The following is a 23,915-nucleotide window of genomic DNA, read 5'->3' on the forward strand; positions in this document are numbered from 1 at the left end:
AACGAGGAAGAAACAGAAAATGTAAGCATATCGACCGCGCACAGTAAAATCCTGAGTGTTAATTTAACTGAGTGTGTAAGAATGGACCCTTACACATCAATGTTTACTCGCTCACAGTGAAATTAACACTCCCGATTTTGCTGTGGTCTGCTCCAGCTCTCCCAGTGGGATAATCCATCATAAATCACACATCATATAAAAAAGATTAACGAGTATTTCATGGAACAATAGCTTTAGTATAACTTGTTCAGTTATTCTGTAAGCCCAAAGAGTGATGATGTCACACATCTCTCCCATCTAATATGAGTTGTGAAAACAGGGGAATATGGCTTTTGGTTGCCACAGCTTCATATCAAACCAAGCATGGTTTGGGAATGTGAAATGTCATATTCAGGTCACAGTGAAAGCCTGGTGCATTGACGTGCATTGTCATACAGGTGTTTTACCATGGCCTTTGCATTCACTCTTGTGGACTTTATCGATTTCACCATGATACAGAACACTCAAACACGTTTTTAAGCCTGTTTGTATATTATTAAAAGGAGTTTGTAGCTTTACCTTTGCTGTTTGGCAAATTAGTCATTGCTTTTGTCAGGGAAATTCACAGTCAACAAGGCTTCTATTCTATTTGGGGCACCCTGGTGACTCATGTGGTAAGAGCGCACACCGCATACCACATAAATAAAGGCCAAGGATCTTTCCTACAGCTGGCCCAGGTTCGAATCCCACGTACCCCAGTAGGCCTGTCATAATTATTACATAATTGCCTAATCGCAATTATTTGAAACAATCGCAATTATTTTTGCATAATCGTTTCCATGTTGAAACAAAATTTCAACATTAAAATAAAAATTGCGGCAATAGCAGATCTAAAAGCCGGCTATATCCACTATTTAAATTTGTTTTTTTAAAGTATAAAGTCATTAAATCTGCCCTGTGCAACTTTTGTTTACAAAAACGTTTATTTAATTTTTTATTATGTTCCAATATTCAATGCCAAAAACACAATTAAATCATTAATCACAATTATTTGTGAGACAATTAATGGTCAAATACATTGATGGTGACAACTTTTTCATGTCAAGGACCCCCAAATTGATATTTATTAGACCGCAGACCCCCATCTGAAAATGTTTTGTGCCAGGGACGTCCCCAGAACAGAACATTTGTGTTTATTCAAAGTGTTCCAAACACTTTCCAGATTTTTCATGGATGCTCAAAAATAGCAGATGTACAAGCGGCACGAAGTGACGCACTGTGAGCTTGTAGATCTGCTATTTTCGAACAGCCAACATATAAATGGATAAAGTGGTTAAAATGATTGTGACGCTATGTTAACTACTTTTGCTGGGGACCCCCTGGGACCCCTCCCCCCGAAGGACCCCTGGACCACTTTGAGAACCAATGCTTTACTGCATGTCCCCCCTCTCTCTCTCTCTCTCCTATCCAGCCTCTCTGTTCAATGGAGAAATGTCACACACTGTTTACAAAAAATAAAGCAGAAATGCGAATATGCTGGGGTAGCATTCCATCTTCATCGAAAGCAATAACTAAGTCATTCAAGGTTAAACAAAGACATTCCACAACAATTCAATAAAATGGAGTGTATTTTCATTTTCTTTGTGGCACTAAACAATAACATTGTGTAATGAGGTATATGTACTATAATTTCACATACCCTAAGGATAACAGCCATAGTGATATCTCTATAAATGCCAAGGAATCTGTGTGTGCGATTGTGCGATTGTGTGTGCGTGTGTGAGTGTCTTGCGTATCTCGACCCGTCGTGTTGTGAGTAGATCTGCTATATCCAATATTAATCGGGTTTTTTAAAAGTATAAAGTCATTAATATGTCAGTCATTTCTTTGTTTATTTAAGTTATGTCATATCTGCACCTGTGCAACTTCAAATCCTAAAAGGCCAAACTGAAATGTAATTTCTATTCATGTGTTCCAGTCGGTGTTCAACATTAAAAACACAATTAAATCGTTAATCGCAATAATTTGTGTGACAATTAATCGTCATTTAAAATGTCATAATCGTGAGAGTGCTACTCGCTGATAGGCGTGTCACTTCGCAGCACGTTGTCAGCCCAATCACCCTGGCAACGGCGGGCAAGCTTGTGTTTAATATAAGTCTAAACGCTGTGGTAACGGCTCATTGCTCTGGCTTTACCAGGTGCAGCAGCAGCTAATGTGGACTTTTACACACACACCCATTTTGTGAATTAAGTTGTTGTTTTATTGAGGAAAATACTCTGGGTCTTTTCATGTTTTCATTGCTGCTGGCTTTACACGTTGACGAGTCGCAATGACGAGAGAAGAAGCCGAACCTGCTGTTTTCTGCCAGTTCGTGTGTTCTTGGAATTCCTGCTGCTGGTTTTTAGAAACCGTTGTAGGCTATAAGAAATAGAGCCAGACTGCTATTATTTGACTTTGATCGATCTCGGCAATTATGCAGCTGACGTGTCCCAATTTTAATCACTTTCAACCTGGCGTCCTTCTATTGGGCATGGCGAACATTTTAGAAAAGTTTTAGCAATAGCAGATCCTGTATACTGTAAGCTCACAATGCATTGTGTTGTAATGTGTTGTGAGCTTATAGATTTGCTATTGTTAAAACTTATTGAAAGGGTGCGCGTGGTTAAATACGTTCAGTTTATGTGTATTTTGTACTTGTTGAGTGTTCGTTGAATTGAAAAATAAATTCTATCACTATCTTACTTAAATGATCTCAAATCGAAACTTTCACTTTTTTGACAAAATATCATTCATAACATTGGCAATCGGTGGGCTACGACTCAATCGAAAATCAGGATCGTCTTCAGACCAAAAAATCTGGCATCGGTCAGCGGGCTTTAATAGGAAACTGTATTGTCCAGACTATAGATCCTAAAGTGTGTCCACTAGGCCTAATACCTGATCCATACCTCTCTCAGGGCCTTTTCACATGACTCTGGTGCCAAATATCAAGTGCACACATCAGGACTAACAAAACCTTTAATTGATTATTGATTTGTGAACACTTATACACTATCTCAGTCTGATTGACTACCAGCCAAGATGAGTGTTATTACCAGTTAAATGCTTCCAACCATCTGGTGCCTGCATATTACACATGTACACTACATTACAGTGTCAGGAATTCAGCTGAGTAACAGTGAACAGCAGTGATAACCTTAAGAATCTTAGACCACCTAAGTATATTATTATAATGCCATGACAATATACCTGTCTTATGTGTGTAAAGCACATTGAATTGCCTTGTTGTTGAAATGTACTATACAAATAAACTTGCCTTGCCTTGCCTTTCTGGAATTATCATTTAACCACTTTCAAACTGTTGTCCTGATTTTGGGAACAGGCCAAAAAGAATAAAAAATCTTTCAAAAATAGAGAACATTTCAGATCTACAAGACTACTAGCACAATATTGCACCGCTTTGAGAGTGTAGATCTTCTATTTAAAAAAAAAAAAAAATTAAACAGGGCTTAAGTGGTTAAGAGAGAGGTACCGAGAGAGGAAACAGGATATATACGATCTCAGGAGACACATATAAGGCACTAGTTAATAAAAAGAAAGATTTGCACCACCAACATCCAAAATATGGAGGCTAATTTACTGTCCACTCATCCAATATAACCTGATGTTCATAAACTACCTCCGGTATGCAGTGAGCATGTGATCACCTCTTACAGTAACTTCAACGTTTCCTTTCAATATTTTTAGCTTAGGAGGCAGAGGGCAGGGAGGTGAGCAGTGTTGCCATGTCTACTAATTATAGGCGACTTTGGGCTTGTTTTTATGTAAAGTTGCTTGTAAATGATTGGCAGCTGCGTGTTGCAGGTTTTTGGGCTTGTTTCTTAAGTGAAGTTGCTTATTTTGGGCTTGTTTCCTAATGTTGTTTAAACCAGTGGTTCTCAAACATTTTCAAGTGAAGGACCCCTAAATTAATGTGTCCACGGATCCCCCCCATTTAAAAATATTTTGTACCAGATACCCCCCTAACAGATTTGTGCTGCTAAAATGTTTCGAAAAATATTCAAAATGTGTTGTTTTTCAAGATTTGTTTGAAAATAGCAGATTTACAAGCTCAAGCTTATAGATCATCCATTTTCAAATAGCCAATGCATTGCATACAGGTTTAAAGTGCTCATGTGGCCAATAATAGTAGTCGCTTCTTTTGGGATGGTTTTCATAGACGTCCTGGTTGCTTATTTCTCTCGCAAACTCTGGCAACACTGGCAGGGAGGTGAGCAGCACAGTAACTTCATACAGACGCGAACACACAGGTCTGACACCACAGATCTCTCACCGAGGTTAGATCAACAAGCATGGAGTTTACAACCTGGTTTGCCGTGCGCGCTGCTGCTGCTGTGCTCCCGTTTCAGGACCGTGAGACCGGCCACGTCCGTCCGAGATACAGTACCTACCCTTAGTAGTCTTCAACTACAGAAAAAATTACTTTATTTTTGCTTTTATTTATCTTCGCTGAGTTCAATAGACCTATTCATTGACATATGACTTGGCTACCTCCCGGTTCCTTAGCTGCATGGAACCCGAGCCCTGCGCCAACTTTTCAACAGTTCTCCCCTAACCACACGTAGACCACTGAATAGCACAAACAACGGCTATTAGGCAGAAGGAACTTGTGAACAACTTGTGATCCTGGAGACATGAGCAGATCACAGTACGGTTCAACGTTATCGAAAGACATCCGAGGCACTCAAGAGGGTAATAGATCAAAAATAAAAAAAACTTTAATACTTCCTGGCTTGGACAAAGTTAAAAACATGAAAACACGTTTCAGCCAAGTATTATGTACTGTATGGATACAGTATGGTTGACTATGGGTCTACATAATTTGAAGTATTTGAGGGGTAGGTTACTTGAAATGCAAGACAGCCTCATGTCACATAATCACTTGCAAGATGAGATAAAAAATAAAACCAAATGTTCATTATGTTTGGAGCATTGTCTTTTCAATAATTCCTGTTCCTACACTCATTCTTAAATAAAAAGCATGACCTAGAGCGGGTCTGCTCCAATGTATTATTTCCCCCCTTTTTTTAGGTGGCTAAGAAAACTGCGTAAAAAAGACAAAGGTATTCGACCTTTACAGCCAGTGTGAAGTTCACAGTAAAATCTGTGTTCATTTATCCATTTGTAACTCTCAAGAGCTAGATTAACTGAGGACTTCAACCGTGCACACCCATTATTCATCTGCTTTGTGTTTCAAAGCACAAGAGAGAGCACTTTTGGGTATCTGTCTGCATTGTCTAACATCTAGACACTAAACTGCAGCCCAGTCTGACCATTTGGCCTCCCTGGATGACTCACCATCGGAGGATTTTTACACGAGGAATGAAAATAAACTGCCTTTGTTTTGGAGACATCACATTACAGCAGAATCCCCCCGTGCCCTTGTGAATCACGTCTTTGTCCTTTTTCTTTTGCGAAAACCTATTATTATTACAAACACACAAAAGCCTCAGTGCAAAGGGAGAGAGAGCCAACCGCCCTTAAATCTGGTATTGAAAATAAGTCGAGCCGATTCAGAGAGTGGGTCCAGAAAAGATAAATGTCATGAGAGGAGATAAAAGGAGCCGGTGCCTGGCCCAACCCGGCACGGAGAGATAGCGGGAGGAATTTAAACCCTGCATGATCACTGCTCTAAAGACATTTATTAATTCATGAAAAATCCTCTTCTTTCACTGTACTGTAGGGATGGTGTGTGCGTCTAGACTTTCTTGTCAAGTCAACACTGTTAACAGATTAAAAAAATTGAGGAGCATACACACGTACACACGTACACACCCACACCCACACACACACACACACACACACACACACACAAACTAACGTTGATGTACAGGCTTGTCCCTTCATAGTTGAATAATAAATTAATTGGTAAAATTGGTCTCAAGACTTTGATAGTTGATAAGTTGTTTTTATGCTTTTTTCCCAAGCTGAATGGATTATTTCTTGAAAAAGAATGAGCACATCTTCTCTTGCAAACTCTAGAAATAATCCTTTATTTCTAGTCAATAGGCCAGTAGCCAGTAGCTGTTGTGAAATCAACATTAGAATGTTCTCAACCTCACAACAACCCTGGAGAGCGGCTGGTGGCTGCATGATTGTACGTGGCAAACACAATTACAGATTTGTTAATTAAATGAACTAATCAATTAGTCGTTAAATTCCCTGTCACTGTCACAGTCAACTAAGAATGTCTGCAGTGGAGGACAGCCCTAACGTACAGTATCATGGCTGATGTGTACACACGCCAGTAGGTGTAGAGATGGTGTACATTACAACAGCTGCATGGACAATAGAACTGACATACTTGGACAGATTCTTGTGAAAAGATCAGGATGTTTGCTTTGTGATGACACCTGAATGTCACCACAGGATCAAATGAAGGCCTGTCTGTCTGTCTATATGTCTGTCTGTCCGTCCATTCATCTTTCTGACCATCCATCCATCCAGCCACCCGTCTGTCTATCTGTCTATATGTCCGTCCGTCCCTATCCCTATCTGGCGATGGATTCAATGATGTAAAACTAAGCTACAAACAGCGCTACACACTAGTAGTACACACCAGGGGTTAGGTGGTGCTTCAGAGCTGATGATGTGCCCTCAGGCCAAGCATCTGCACGTCAATTGCCACCTCTTGTGTGCCTCAGCAGTAGGCTTTAATCTGCTGGATAAACTGCTGCAGCCTGCCGTCCTGCCCCATTCATACACTCTCACACTCTCTCTCACTCACACTCACACACACACACACACACACACACACACACACACACACACACACACACACACACACACACACACACACAGTGTACACATACAGCATTTGTACAGTTCTTTATCATCAACAACAACACACACAAAAACGCCACTTGAAAGTCATTATTTTCATATCATGTTCACACTGGCATCTACAAAGATGGGCTACTATTCATTTCCAATGGAAGCCAGCGACATGAAGATACAAAGATACATCCATCTTTTGTAGCTGCTACAAAAGCTACAAACAAATACAAAGCTACACAAATATTGAGCTGGTTTCAACTTCAGATACAAAAATACAAGATATCTTTTGGATCGGCCAGTGTGAACGCAACATTAGTCTAAAAAGTGTTATCGTTTTGGTTAAACCACTTAGTTAACCATGTTTTCTTCACTTTTTAAGTTTAACAAAAATGTTTCAAAAACAGAAGAAATAGCAGACGAGCTTGTAGATCTGCTATGTTCGCTATTCATCGTAAGACCAAGTATACTGTATGGGCTTTTAGGTGGTTCATGGGGGACATTTCACTTTGGAAAGAAACTCTTCATTGTTAAAACGGGGACACTGAGTAAACAGGGGGTCCTCCAGCTGTATGATCACCCATGCTATAGCTATAGGGTTCCCAAACTTTTCAGGCCCAAAATAATCATATTTGAACTGTGGACCCCCCCCCCCCCCCCCCACACCCTGACAAGCACTTGTAGGCATTATATTTGGACTCGGTTCCACAGATAAATATTGTGAAAATAGACGAACAACAAGCTCACAACGCCGTTGTGAGCTTGTAGATCGGCTATTTTCACAATGTTTGCCTCTTTCTTGGGTAATATTTGACAATTTGACCCAAAAAGTCTTAAAAGTCATTAAATTGCAACTTCAGAGATGTGCATATACACTTATACTGTATGTTGGTTTGTTTACTATTGAGTGGGAAAACAATGTTGCACATTAGGCTAATCATCTGGGGACCCCCCACAACATAATTTGGGGACCCCCAGTTTGGGAACCACTGCTATAGCTGTGTGTATGTGGTTGAACACATGTTGTGTACTGTCTCTCTCCAGACAGATTTGTTGGCTCCAACAATTTTGAAATGCTTCTGCCTTTCGAAGAATGTGGAAGAGTTGGGAGAGTTGAGAGACTAATGTATGTGTGAATGTGCATGTGTGTGCATGTGTGTGTGTGTGTGTGCGTGTGCGCGTGCGTGTGTGTGTGTGTGTGGTAAACATGTCTGTGGGTGCATAATGTGCAGTGCACGTGTTGTGAGTATAGCATATCGTTGCTGTCGGGCAGAAACCTCTAATCTCCATATTTACACAAAAGGTTCAAAAGTATCAGATCCACAAGCTCTAAACGCGGCGCGAAGCAACGCGTTTTGAGCTTGTAGATCTGCAACTTTTGCTAAATTCTGAATTTGAATCCTGAAAAGTAACAGTTTTGGAACACACAGTAAGAGGTTTCCACCCGACACACGTGTGTGTGCGTGCATATGTGTGTGTGTGTGTGTGTGTGTGTGTGTGTGTGTGTGTGTGTGTGTGTGTGTGTGTGTGTGTGTGTGTGTGTGTGTGTGTGTGCGTGCGTGTGTGCTAGAGGGACTGTGTACACATGATCTCAACAGGCCAGTTTTTCAATAGAGGTGATGTCAGATGGTCAAACAGACACAGAAGATGTAACGTCACAAAACAACTCTTTGACTAAAAACACACTACATAAGAGAGAGAGAGAGAGAGAGACACACACACCAGCATTGTAGCACTAAGACACATAATACAGCCTACAGTATATTACGATATACGAGGGCTTGTATTCATTCAGCAGTATTGGACAACAACGGCTAAGAAAAATAATGGACTGAAAAGATATTCTAAGCAAATAACAAATTGATCTACTAATTGCCAGATTTACCAATGATGCACGGTCCAATACCATTTTTTCTTTCCCGATGCGATCCCTTAACTTGCCTATCCGATGCCAGTGTGTCATTTTAAAAAGAGGTTCTCAAAGTGGGATCCAGGGACCCTCAGGGTTACTTCCATTTGTACACTCTCAGTCATGGTGTTGGAGTTAAAGCGGTCCTTGAAATAAAAAACGATTTAGGAATAATAATAACTCAGGCTTCAGAAGGCCTTCATCCTGGGGTAAACAGTCTTATAGTTGAAGGGATTGTGTATTTAAAGGTAGGGTAAGTGATTTTCCTTGGTTAAAATAAGTGTTAAATAGCTCTATATTCTGTACTCATTGCTATAGAATGTCTCCATGTCTCTCCAGCTCTATTGAACAGAAAATTTGAATAATAATAATACATTCCAATAATAATTGTTGAAGTGCACTTACAAGTTAGCGAAATAATAATGTAAATAGTACAGTAAGTGTATAAACGGTAATGCAACATCAACTTAAGCATTTAAAATATAAAATAATTGATTACTGTAAATGACATATCATGTGATAAATGACATGGTATCAGAATGGCATAGCCTGGCATACTCGCCGATACCAGCAATTTTGGCAGTATCGGCAGCTTTTCCAATATTGGTATCGGTATCAGAAAAACAATTGACCAATGTATTTATGCCTTTTACCCACTAAACCAGAATAATGGCTTGAATAAGCTTTTGCTGTAGAAAAATACAGAATTATTGTTAAGGGTCATTCTCTACTTTGTCGTGCGGCCTTATAAACAGCCTTATAAATGATCTGTTACCGAGATGAAAAAGGATCGACTGATCTACTGTACGGCTGGGGCGGTATGGATTTTTTTGTTATCGCGGTAATAAATCACTGTTTACCAACTGTATGGCGGTATCTCCAACTAAAAATATTTTTTAAAATGCGGTATGCATTACACAACCGCGGTATGGCGGTATTGCGGTCATTGCACCCAGCCCTAATCTACTGTACTGCTGCAGACTATTTAGTGAGATCAAATAACGATGGAAATTCATCGTAATTAGCGACACTCCGCTTGAAAGAGGATGTGATCAATGACTGACATAATGAGGCAAAATGTATTAAAATTTTACAATTGTGGACTGTGATGAATGAAACAGTAGTTAACAGCCCCCAAAACCCCCCAGTCTCAAGCTGTTAACTGCACAATACGCCCCTCTTGGCCTGGGATCAACTCTCTCTCTCCCTCTCCTGTATATCTACCCTATATACTGTGTCCCCTGGGCTTTCCATCTGTCTCAATAAAGTAAATATATTAAGGGATGTGGCCCACCCACACCCACTGCTGTGGCATACCAACCAGAGCCCATTCCACTGATATAAAAATTCACAACCTCAACATGTAACTGAAGCCATATGCACATAACTGTAGGCTACAGCACGGCACACAGTCAAACATCCACCCTCTAAAACTCAGTCAGCATTGTACATTGTTGCATGTTACAACAGCCAGAAATCACTTGACCACCATCCATGGATGCTGGTGACAGGGACATCAGTCTATAGATAGTGGAGTTTATGAGGGAGAGACTTCAACGCTTCCTGTGACCATTACTACTTCAGTCTGTTCCTGAACATACATAAAGAATTATACGCACTCACACACATTCAGACACGCACACACACGCATGCACACAGATAGCCTGGAAACCAGACAAATCTGTCAGTAAAACAAAACAAAAAAAAGATGGCCCCGCTCGGTTGTGATTGGATTTCCGAAGTTGTAGAGCACCAATCAGGGCCCAGTACGCGAAATATGGGGCGGGTTTATCACCAGAGGCATTCTTTTTTGATCCGCCCCTTGGAAATGCAGGTTCCACAAACAGATTCCAGACTAATATCTACGCAGTGATATTAGTCTGGCCATGCCAGGCTAGCACACAGAGAGACAGACAGACAGAGAGGCAGACAGACAGACTGATGGATTGGCATTGGCATTGGGGAAATTGAGGTGTGCATGGCATCAGCAGCAGCGGTAAATGTGAAAAACAGCATACTGTATATAGAGATAACAATGAGATTTGTTTTTTAAACTAGTAATAGATCCACCCGGAAATGACGTCATCTAAAACATTTAGTCCACTACAATGTTATCAGATTTATTTTCCCAGATTGTGTTTTTGGTGAAAACGAGCTATATTCAACTGCCGATAACTACAGAATGGACGATCACAGGTTCACAATACAGCCTCCATATGGGAACGCTCAGAGATTGGAGCTACACCGCACCACGGCGGGTGTGAACCAATCAGCGGCTGCTAGGGGCGGGATCTTGGTGAGACCGGATGTGACGCCATCGAGAAGCTCTTATTGCGTTGTAGTTCTTTCACGATTCATCATGGTTGAATAGTATACAAACGAACTACTGCTGGCGCAGCTACTATACTTCATGTAGACACGTCAATATGATTGGTTGGAGTCAGCACGCCCGTCTTGCAGCGGTTCGGCTACCGAGGTCCCAGATAGAAGTAGGATGCGAAACAACAATGTGTGAAGCAAGCTTCTTCCAGCTGGCGGAGTCAGGTTAAAAAACGCTGGTAGTGGCGGTGGAATTAATTAATTGATACCTGGCAATGAATGTGTTAACAGGCATCTGTTATGGTTCAGTAGTGTACATCCCGGTAGTCCAAATGTGAATGTGAACATCCCAACCAGAACGTATCATCCTCCTTCTCGCTGTGACTCTGACTCACTCACCCTGAACATATGATATCGTCTCTGTCCGGTGGAAACCTCATATGTTCCAAAACTGTTACTTTTCAGGATTCTAATTAAAAAACAGCAAAAGTAGTAGTAAGTACTTTTGATGCTTTTGTGTGACGCTGTAGTTAGTATGATCAAGTAGGGCCTTAATTTACAACAAAAAACACAAAAAAGGTTGATGGAGATAAGAGGTTTCTGCCCGACAGCAGCGATATGGATGAGGGAGTCACACAGGCTGAACGAGGACGATATTATCAAACTCTGTCGGCCTGTGACTCCCTCATACACAGTAAAATCCTCAGCATTAAAGGTGGAGGAAGTGATATTCTTTAGTTAAATTTAGTGTTAATTAGCTCTATTCTGATAGTAATCATTGCTATAAACAAAGTGTTGATTCAGCAACAGGGGTCTCCCTGTCTCTCCAGCTCTTTAGTAAAGAGAAAATACAGGTACATTATCAGGTCAGGATACCAATTCTATCGAATCAGGAGAGAGAACTCATACAGGACATACAAGTGGAATTGTAAGCGGTGAAACAAAAATTTAACAGACAGACGAAATTGAAACTGGAAAACTGAAGACTTTGTGGGGTTCTCTCCTTCTTCCTGATTGGATTAAAATTGGTATCCCGACCTGAAAATGTTTTGTTCTGATTACTAAAGAGCTGCAGAGATGGGGAGACTCCTGTTACTGAACAAAACCTCTCTGACTCTAGACTGTAGCAATGAACACTATGGGAATATAGAGCTTTAACATTTTTAACAAGAACTTTTTTCTTTTCCCTTCTTTTTACAAAAAAATATATCACTTAAAGCACCTTTAATTAAACTCACAGAGTGCACAAATGTAACCCAATGGACCCATAAATAATGTTCCATTTGGTTACATATGTACACTCTCAGAGATACAAATGGATGAATAAACACTGATGATCTGACTGTGCATCATTCTCCTTCTCCCTCCGACTCCCTCCCTCGTCCCGTCGGCTCCTCCTGCACACTCTTCCAATGAATGACTTGTGCTCATTTGCACTTTGAAAAAACATAAAATATTAAAGGTATGTTTACGATAACAGGAAGGCCATTCCCTCCTCCAGCCCCCGCCCCCCCCCACCCTCACAACCCGCATTATTAATTCATACCGTTTAAAACGACTTTTCCACGAATTAATGGAGACGACGCGTGGCCTCACAACAATTGCCTTTTGGAAATGTAAAGGAGGAGTCTGACTTTCAAGCGATGCATTATGGGGCTTATCTTTAGAAAGCACCCTGGATGCTGTTAGCTTTTCAAAGTACTCTGCTCTCGTCTCCACATAAGTCAGCCCACTGTCTCACGCTGGTCGTATATAGACACCACACCGCCACGGTGAAAGCTCATTAGTGGTTGTACGCTAATCCTTTTCAATTGTGGTTCACCGCCGAATGACAGCTTTATACCCACGGTAAACCTCTCTGAGATGATCGAGATTGCGATTGAGGTGTGACACAACTCTTAGGGTCAGTGTGGTTCTCAAACTGTTTCATGTCAAGGACGCCACCAAATTAATATGTGTGTTTGGCCGTGGACCCCCCCATCAGAAAATATTTCGTGCCAGAGACACCCATGAAAAATGTGTGTTAAAAAATATTCCAAATTTGTCCATTTTTTTCCAATATTTTTTTGAAAATAGCAGACCTACAATGTGCTGGGGTCCCCCTGGAACCCCCTAAAGGAGCCCAGGGGCCCGGACCACAATTTGAGAACCACTATCTTAGTTTACCAGAATCCATAGCATTTTCTGGTGTTTTACGGTGCATTATGGAGTATTACGGTGCCAGCCAGTAGGCTAACTAAGTACATCCAGCATTTTGTATGGAGTTGGGACAACAGATGTTCAGGAGGCGGAGATACACACCTTTACTCCGACCTACACACCAATCTACTTAGCACTATTCATACCATGCCCAAACAGCCTCTATGCTTTTCGCATCCCAGCACCACCCCTTTCACCTCCACAGCTGCTTCCCTTACCTCTCCCCCTCTCCCCCTCTCTCTCTCTCTCTCTCTCTCTCTCTCAGGGGGTCACCATCCACGATAACCGTGCCGGCGATGCAAACGTCCTCTTCCCGAAAGACTCCAGGGTCAGCGACCCTCCCTGGAGCCTACGTCCCCTCTCCCCATCCTCCAATCATCATTTTCAAATAAAAATCCCTAACCTTCCACAATGGTGTGTTTTTTGACTAGTAAACACGTTGTCATTTCATAATGGAAGTGAATGGGGCTCGTATCACGCTGAGATCTTGCCCGGATTTAAAATCATAGATAGTACATGCTACATGGACTCATATGGAGTCTATGACTCACGTGGCTTCATATGACCTCATGTGGCCAGCCTGTGGCCACATGAATTTCCGAGATTCACACTGGAGACACGCTGTTCCCAATGTGGAATCCCGGGTCAGACTCAGGATTCTCATGATTTTATTTTTATTTCTTACTAAAGTGGTGAGATCAGCACTGCAGAGACCGCTTGAATTTAACTGTCAAAGTGGCTAATCCAGGCAGCACACTGCACAGTCAAATTAATGTAACTCTGAGATGGCCAAACTGGACCAGTAAGTGTCAATTTGTATTCTCTCAGTTAAATGAACACTTCTGATTCTGATGTGTGCAACACTCAAGTCAATATCTATCAAATGTTCAAGCCATATAACCAAGGAGTAAAAATGCTTGGAGGACATTTAAAGAACATTCACCTAACACATTTGCAGGGTGCTATGAACAAATATAAATGAAAGCAGAATGAAATAGTAAACTTAAAAGTCCACTCAACAGTTCAGCAGCTGCTGGGTGAGTTCACTATCTAACTGAAGCCAAAGGGTCCACTGCTGGTATTAAAGAACACTCAGCAAAATGTAGAAGACACATCACATTGCCACAAAACATTTTAACCACTTGAACCCCAATGGACCATTGGGGTTAAAGTAGTTAAAATGTTTTATAGTCTGGGGTGAGCCTTCGCCAAAAATTGGTATCCTGAACTGAAAATGCATTTTCTGTTTACTAAAGAGCTGAAGAGACAGGGAGACCCCTGTTACTGAACAAACACACTATAGCAATGATTACTATGAGAATATAGAGCTATTTAACACTTATTTTAACAAAATAAGTTATCAAATAACAAATAACTATAATATATAATAAAATATGATCAGGTGACACACTAAATAAATACAGTGTAGTATGTTTACTTTTGTCAGCCACTTCTGCAATTCAACAAATTGTCTAATAAAACAGAACAGACTTTAAAATGAGTTGAATAAGCTGTAAAAGATACTACAGCATGCATATTAACATGTTGTAAACTTTACAACAGGCTTTAGCACATGCAATGTATAAGTTAAGCTATCATTTTGTTTTGTTTTTGAATACTTATTGAAAGAAGAAAGATGTATTTTATATTATAACATCTTTTACTGGCCACTGGCCAGTCTATCAATTTGCATACATTAATGTGGTCTGAGATGGCACGCCATCTATGGAAAGTGCAATTACGAGATTCTGTGACTCTTGACATTTAAGCTTTCATGGTGCTTTGTCTTGCACTGCATTTTCCTTTAATACAATCGAATAAAAGAATATCAATACTATGTTCAAGTGGCAGTTCATTATAGGCAATTTATCACAGCAATATATAATGAACTACTGCACTGTTTACAGTCTAAATTGCTTGCTTTAATAGAGCATATTATATTTCCAAAATTAGTCCTATATCTCAACCATAGAGTTACTCAACAGGGTACATATTCAGCTTTATTCTTCTTTATTCTGTGGGTTCCTTACATTTTCAAAGCATCAAATTGTGGATCCCAAAACTCACCTGCAGCGAGACATAGTGGAAGAAGTAATCTGAAGATCAGTCCACACATCACCTCAGAAGCCATCGCTTTAGGACAGCTGGACCGAACCCAGGTGGAAGGATGAAGGGGACTGCTCTGTCCTGGTCCACGGTCAAGGATGAGGGGACTGAGGGGACTGTCCTGTCCTGTCCTGGTCCACGGTCAACGTCAAGGACGCGAGGACTGTCCTGTCCTGGTCCACTGTAAAGGATGAGGGGACTGTCCTCCTGTCCTGGTCCACGGTCTAGGATGAGGGGACTGTCCTGTCCTGGTCCACGGTAAAGGATGAGAGGACTGTCCTGTCCTGGTCCAGGGTAAAGGATGAGAGGACTGTCCTGTCCTGGTCCCCGGTCTAGGATGAGGGGACTGTCCTGTCCTGGTCCACTGTAAAGGATGAGAGGACTGTCCTCCTGTCCTGGTCCACAGTCAGGGATGAGGGGACTAGTGTCCAGTCCTGCTGTGTGTCCCACTGTCCTGCGCTCCTCTGTCAGATGATCCCAGCCAGCAGTTGGCATCAAACAGGTGTCTTCCACACGGCCACCACATCAGTCCAGATGTCCTCCTCCCGACGGCTTCATTGTCATTATTATCATGGAAACTATTCCACTCTGACAAACTGTGCGCGTGCCACGTTCTCCCACGCCATTATTTGCCTTAATACCGGTTTGCACTGTCACAAACAACATTATCTCTTAAGAAGTTCTTAATTAATTCCGTATAAAAGATAAAACATATGACAACATATTCACGGCATGTTGACGGAGTGCAGGCTACAAGTGCACACAGCGTTAAGTGGATCAGGTGTGTCTGTTAGGAACAGAACAGGGATTTAAATAATTAAGGAAAAAGCAGCTGGCAACTTCTCTAGTCCATTTGGTCCACCTTTTCCAACAGAAGGAGATTTGTAAACAAAGACCCCCCCAAAACTGAAGAGACTATTACCTTGTAGTTTAACAAGACAACAGCAGGCTCTCTCTCTCACTCTCTCTCACTCTCTCTCCCTATGTGTCGGTGTCTCTCTCCCTCCGGTGCTCCTGCTGCTCTTTGACGCATCGATGAAATGTGACTTTCTGACTTCTGGCCAACACACAACTGTAGAGGACCGCCCTGGTTGATTGACGTGTAGAAACAGCCAATCACGCGCCTCCAATTGTTGGTCCGAGTGGTCCAGCCCCTTTGGTAATTAATTGCAATGCTGGGCGCAGGGGAAAAAGTTGTTTTTATTTTTAATGTTCTGGTGTTGTTATTTTTTAACTGAATAGGCTATAACATCAAAATAAAAAGGGACAAAATAATAATAATAATTAATAAATAAATACATAAATAAAAACATAATAAATAATATGAAATAATATTGTCAATAACGGACTAAAATGTAAATCAAGTAGAATAAAACAAGTTATTTAATCTAATAATTAAGATGATGAGGACAAGAGGACTTGGCTGTCACCGTTAACAGCCAAGTAGGCTGAACAACTGGTTTTGTGTAGTCACTGAGTCACTTTCCACTTTTCACTAGTACTACAACACTCTTATGGGAGTGATACAGCGACGCCTACTGGTGTCAAAGCGGCACAACACTCCAGTGAATCAAGATTTGCTTTTACACAGTAAAATCCTCAGTTCATTTAACTCTGAGAGTGTACTGTTTAACCAACTGGACCCGACATTTGTACACTCTAATAGTCACAAATAAATGAACACTGAGGATTGTACTGTATACCTCAATATCATAATTGTTGTATTGCCTATGCTTTACACTGAAGCAACAGTGGTCTTGAAACATTTCAACTATTTATCAATAAATAAATATAAGTAACTTAGAAATAGAATGCTGTAGAATGGAGGCACAATGTACAGTATACTATACAATATCTACAATGTACACTAGCTATTTTATCAATATACAGTACAATGTACCATAGACTGTCGAGGCTGGTATAGTGTAAGTAGATAAATAAGTAAATATTGATTATTTTACATGCTGAAGGTGTACATACCGTATACATACAGTACAGTAGTAACAGCAGGGGTCTTCAACAGGGGGTCCGGGACCCCTAGGGGGTCCTCAGAGTTACTACAGGGGGTCCGCCAAATCTTTGGGTGATATGATTTTTTTTTCCCTTAACCACTTTAACCCTAGCATCTCTATTTTTGGCAAAGAGGTATAGGTGTAGAGGGAAAAAATAACAGTAAACGTAAACGTTTAAAAGGTTGAATCTAAAACACAATTGTATACAATATAGAGGGGGTCCCTGCTTCAGCTCTCTCTCAGCTTGGGGGTCCTTGGGCTGAAAACGTTGAAGACCCCTGTCTTACAGTACACACAAAGACCAGCTCAGTGGCCTTGTGGTTAGAGTGTCTGCCCTGAGACTAAAGACCATAATACTGGTACCCAATGCCTCCCTGTGCACCCTGTTTGGCACTCAGCATCAAGGGCTGGATTGGGGGTAAGTGACATCCACTACTAGCATCATGTCCAGGTGGTGTACTTGTACATCAAGCTGCCTCATGCTAAGGAAACAGCAGATAGGCTCCTGACCTATACACACTACATAAATAGGAGCTGCAGTATGGGCCACCATTCTTGGGAACCGTTGGTTGCCAAGGCTACATGCAAACGAAATAACTAGTAACACCGGTAAACAACATGGTCCATAAGAGAATGGCACAACACTGCCAGGATTACAGGTTTATTCTCTGTAGTTCAGAGGTAGTACTTCAGGGTTACAAGTTATATTTCTACTAGTTCCATATATAACCTGTATCTAGAAATGTATTGTGGCTGCTAATATGGAAGTGAGGATGCCTGGTTTGGCAACTGTGGGGGATGAGCTTCTCCCTCCAGGATATACACGAGAAACAATGTGTGTATAAGGCTGAAAGTATTCATCAGGGACATTTACCACCTCAGCCATGGTCTGGTCAAACCACTGCTACATCCACGACCAGGCAAACGATACAGGAGCATCAGGAGCAATATACCACCAGACTCCTGAACAGTTTCTATCTAGCAGCAATTGCCACTATACACAGACTGAACTGAACTGTGTTTTAATGCACAGACTGATCTGACCTGTGTTTTAAATGGGACTCTCCTTTATATACATTTAATTACTCTTAATTTGCACATTACCCACTTTTTTAAGCACTTTATTCTACTTCTATATGCTCTAATTCTCTATCTCTATCTTGTAACGGCACTGATGGGCCAGGCCCAGCACAGTTAAGAATTTCACCCATGTTACTTGATGTGACAATAAAGTTTTACTCTGAGGAGGACTTCTTGAAGAGATGAGGTTTTAGTTCAAAACAAACCTAAAAAAAAAGGTTCACACAACAATCTAAGTATTGTGCCAGCTGCAAAATGCTTTAAAGTATTTCTGATCTGAAAATGGATCAACCTCTGTACATTGAATGTACACAAATACAACATAGACTACAGTATGATTCAACAGGCATAATACAGCAAGATATAGCCTTCAACAACATTCTCCTCACGGCTACATGGTTTAATTCATTATCATTATTTCAGTCAGTTCCAAACAATAAGCTGCATTTATGATTAAGCCTATTTATGACTATAGAATTACGATCGACTGCTGACATCATGTTTATTTGTTTGTATACAGTATAGAGAGCATTGGTGATGACCACATTCTCTAATGCAGCATTAACATAGACATAAAATATAAGAAACAATCGATGATGAATTATTTGCCTGCTTTGATTTTTTAATGACTTTATTGACAAGGAAATGATAAACCCTCAGAGGTCTCCTCTGAAGTCCATTAGGCTAGCGTAGGGAGGACAGCAAGGTGGTGTGCAGAGTCTTGCTGTCTGTGCCAAATGCTCCTCTGTGCACCTAGACATGGAAATGTACTGTAGTGTACAGCTCTTACACCCATCTTACACACCATGAGTCACCGCTTGGCCTAATCACTGAAACGGACACGGTTTATAAAAATAAAGAAAACAAACATCTAGGATGCCGCACAGGGGGAAAAATAGAAATTAGCAGCGTATTTACTGCCAACTGTTGGCTCAGAGCATAATTTTTCCCTGGAAAGCCCAGACAAGGCTATGATGTTGTGGATCTATGACAGCCGTGGCTGGCCATAGAAGTCGCCATGGTGCCGGACTGGCAGCCAGCTAATCAATAGGCTGATCATTCGGACAGACTTTGATTTTATTTCTGCCGTTTGAAGTTCAGACCTGATGGTCTAATCCTTTGGATAAATGGGTATCTTAAGCAACCACTTGTCTTTGATCCATTATTCATCAATTCCTTGAGAGGGCGTTATCGATAAGTTCTTGGACCAAATGGACCAAACTGTTCTAAGTAGGCCTACTCCGTATGTGCTTAATGGTTGGACCAGTTCCCTCCTGGATCTTTTCGCCCCCAATATGCATATCACGTTTATGATATGAGTGACAGGAAACATCCTTAAATATCCCATTGTTATGCTTTTAAACCTCCAGACAAATAAGGGCAGTGGTGGCCTAAAGGTTAGAGGTGCGCCCTCGTTGCCGGAAGGTTGCCGGTTCGAAACCCCGGACCGGCATGAAAAATCTGGGTGGGGAAGTGAATGTTCACCACTTCCCCAACACCACTGAAGTGCCCTTGAGCAAGGCACTGAACCCCAACTGCTCCAGTGGAGCTGCGTAGTGGCCAACAGTATGAGACTGTGGTTGTACTAGTCAGCTCCCAGGTTTTAATGTGTCTGTCTGTCTGTGTGTTTCTATGTGCAGGGCGTTGCTGAAAATGAGCACTTGTGCTCAGCTACTACCCTGGGTAAACAAAAAAAATAATCAAATTGATTCATAGTTTTAGCAACCTATTGGCTTCGAAATGTGCCCTAATTTTTTTTAAATGATTTCAAGTAGGAAAACTGTACATCTGCTGCTTTTATACAATTTTATTACTACTTTATTGCAAATGTTTTATGTATTTTTAACCATGCACCTTATGTATGTATTTGACATTGCTATTATTATATTAGTAATATTTGACTCATTTTCCTTGTTTTCTTACTCTACTCTTTACCCCTTTTTTTAAACTGCAAATGTTGGGAGCTTGTATGACAAAGAATTTCACCCAATTTTTACATCTGTAAACCTGTGATGTGATAATAAAATGTAATCAGAATCTGAGGTATACAAGTCTAAACAAAAACAACCAGTCTGTTCAAAGAAACACATGATCAGAAACCCTTTAAAGATTACAGGAGTTGCGTTCATGACCTTGATAGTTTAGACCCCTGCCTCTGCAGTAACATGTTGGGACACTTAATGGCCAAATAGTCTTGAAGCCAGTCTTATACTAGAATAGAATAGAATAGAATGCTTTTTAATGCCACTGCACAAACAATTTGCACAATGTTCAATGAAATTGATGCAACCTCTCAGTGGTACATACAATATAGAAAGACACCAGCAATGATAAATGAATAAGACAACTACGAATATCAAAATATAGCAAATAAAATGTGTATCTTGCACTATCATGCATCAGTGTAGTATTTCACATAATGCTGTATTCATGCAGCAGTGCATCAGTACAGTTCATCAATATCATCAGGATGTATCGCACCAAATATTTATATTATTGCACAGCCCCATAGTAATGCACAGTATATCATTGCACATATTGCACGGCCTATTTATCAGAGTTCAGTTTTCTGATGGCACCTGGGTAAAAACTACTCTCTGATGTCCATATATCCATCTCAAGCCTTCAGACTGTTTAAGTCATTGGTTCTTAAAGTGGGGTCCGGGGACCCCCAGGGGTACTTGAGGGGGTTCCAGGGGGTCCCCAGCTAAACGATGGGTAGGAACTAAATGGACCCTTATGGGTCTGTAACTCTGAGAGTGTACAAATGGAACCAAATGGACCGGGTCCATTTGGTTCCATTTGTACACTCTCAGAGTTAAATCTAACATTGATTTTACAATATAAATTGGGGTCCCAGGGATATAAATGCCATTAAATGGGAGTCCATAGCCTAATGCATGTCAAACTGGGGGTCCTTGAAATAAAGAAAATCACACCCAGTGTGAAGTGGGCGGTGTGGTCACAGTGGTCATCACAGTGATGGAAGTGATTCACTTAAAAAAAAACATGAAAGTGTTTTTTTTAAGTGCCATAGTCCTATATAGGGCTTCACATGTGTCATGTGTTTCGCTAGCCAATCACATGTGTCATGTGTTTCGCTAGCCAATGACTGTGGAAGGGTTAGGGTTGTAGACTGCGTTGTAGACTATTGGCCAATCACGGTGCAGGATTGGTCAGTGTCCAAACCTCACTTATAGGGGGCGGTTACACCGCCCCAAAAATGTTACGGCTAGAGCCGTAAAAATCTTCTCTTATGGGGTCCCTGGCTTATTTTTTCAACTGGGGGTCCGCGGGCTAATAAGTGTCAATTTAGGGGTCCTTGACATGAAAAAGTTTGAGAACCACTGGTTTAAGTAGCCTGATTGATGTTGAAGGGTCTTGCCCATTCTCTTATGAAAGAAAGACTCAAAGGATATAATAGACATTTGCTTGGGTACACAGCTCACTGCTGTCTTGATTTCTGACAAACACTGGAAAGTTCAACCAGGACCTGGTTGGTCTAGCCACATACATTGTCCGTCTTTCTAAACATCATGATATACCCTGGACTCATTACATAGTCTTGTCAGCAAGAAAGGTCTCATAGAAATGAATTATCATAGTTATGAGGATCAACACTGTACTGTTTATATTCACTGTAATTCAACGCCATAAATCCTGCCACTTAAAATATACATGCAAAAGAGGGAAAATATTTCTAGAGACTGGATTTCATGAGAATTCGGTGGAGATCTCACTGCCAGACTGGACCAGTGTGGAATGAAAGGAAACCGCAAGTGTAAATAAGATTACCGTCCAGATTGCTTCAACATTGATCTTAAGTGAAATCCACACCACGCATGTTCAATGTTTACAATGGATGTGTTTTCCATGCACTTTTTAGGTGTCACTGCTTAAAACCACTTAAACCCTATATACTTCTGACCAGTGTCCCCCACAGTTCTACAGTAGGTCCCCTACTTTTTTCCCCCTACTCCAAATATCTTGTCTGAAAATAGCTGATACACAAGCTCACAACACGACGCGTTTTGAACTTATAGATAGATATGCTATTTTCAGTGAATGTTGGCCAATTACATGCCGCAGAATAGGGATGCTATAGGTTCATGTGGTTAAGTGGGCTTTTCAGTGACTTTTCCCTGGTGGTTGCTCTGTCTGGAATGTAGAAGACGAAGAAAAGGTCAAACCTCAGATGTCAATTTTAAAGCCCTTAGTGCCAAAATATATGATTGATCATACTAATCAATGAGTATAGTTCCTGCTGACTCGCAAAGCCATTACAGCTGATGTTGAGAGAGTCAAAGTAAGACAGGCAAACAAATACAAATGCAAAATACAAAATACATACAGTAATTATATTTGCCATCCATGATCATATCATTGCCTGCCTGATTAGTACAAGGTACAGTACACTGTCATAGCATTAACAGTCTGAATAAGATCTCCACTTTCATTTATGAATCAGATTAACCACTTTCTACCTGGGATTCATATTTTGTGCATGTCATTATAGGGCCATAGGCAAACATTAAAAAATGTGTCAAGAGTTTAAAGGATGTTGTTTATACACAAAACCACAATTGACTTGTACGGTATCACTTAAGCCTGAAAAAGCACAATCTCTGGTTGAGGGCCTGGTTTAGGTATGCATGGATTACAAAGTGTTGTTTGTGCAATGGACCTCCCTGAACAGGGAGTTCTTTAGTAACTTTTAACACGCCAGTGATGTCCATCTAAGAGGTCAAAGGTCCTTTCCACCCACCCAGGCCCATTCATCAACCTTACATCAGACAACAGACTCTATGTTCAATAAGGCAACAACAGCCCAGTTAAACCACTTAAGCCATATTCTATACTTTGTCGTACGATGGTATTGCATGGCAAAAATAGCTGATCTACAAGCTCACACCTGAGCTTGTAGATCGTCTAGTTTTTGTTTTGATTGATTGATTGAATACTTTATAAACAGTTTGCAAAAAGTACAAAAGTACAGTTGAATAATAATGCTAAAAGGATAACACAAAAAGGGCTCGTTTCCATTGTGGCCCTTGAAAACTAGGGATGACATGTTGAAAGTGGTTAAGCTGCCTGTACTGCAATATGAGATGATGATTCATGGTGCAAGAAGCCCTAATTGTACCAAGTTTGACTTCATGTAACATCTGGTCATCTGATCTCCATCAACATCAACATGACAGGCTAGATATGAGTCCGGGAGTGACACACTCAATCTCAAATTCATTCAAGTCTGGATAAGCTCATCCACTGAATGTTTACAGCACAGTGCAATCTGCGAGTACTAGTCCATACTGGCCCAGGGAACCAACCACGCACCTCAACTACGGTACAGTATGTGCAGACTTGGGACAGCAGATAACTATAGATGTCATTACCCGTGGCAAAAATGATAATAAAGAACTTAAGTGAAAAAAATCTGCTTTGTCACTCCCTGCATACATATACCAATGTTC

General features: G+C 40.9%; 1 protein-coding gene across 2 annotated transcripts in view; it reads right to left on the reverse strand.

Annotated features, from left to right (window-relative positions):
* Positions 1-16,366, reverse strand: part of piezo2b (piezo-type mechanosensitive ion channel component 2b) — a 143,310-nt gene extending 126,944 nt beyond the window's left edge. For both annotated transcript variants that reach the window (XM_084057136.1, XM_084057135.1), the window contains exon 1: positions 15,311-16,366. In XM_084057136.1, the coding sequence (XP_083913262.1) occupies positions 15,311-15,374 (64 nt within the window). In that variant the 5' untranslated portion in view covers positions 15,375-16,366. The remainder of the gene's footprint in view (positions 1-15,310) is intronic.
* Positions 16,367-23,915: the final 7,549 nt, after the last annotated feature.

Source organism: Gymnoscopelus microlampas (genome assembly GCF_963454915.1).
Source record: "Gymnoscopelus microlampas genome assembly, chromosome: 5".
Taxonomy (NCBI): Eukaryota; Metazoa; Chordata; class Actinopteri; order Myctophiformes; family Myctophidae; genus Gymnoscopelus; species Gymnoscopelus microlampas.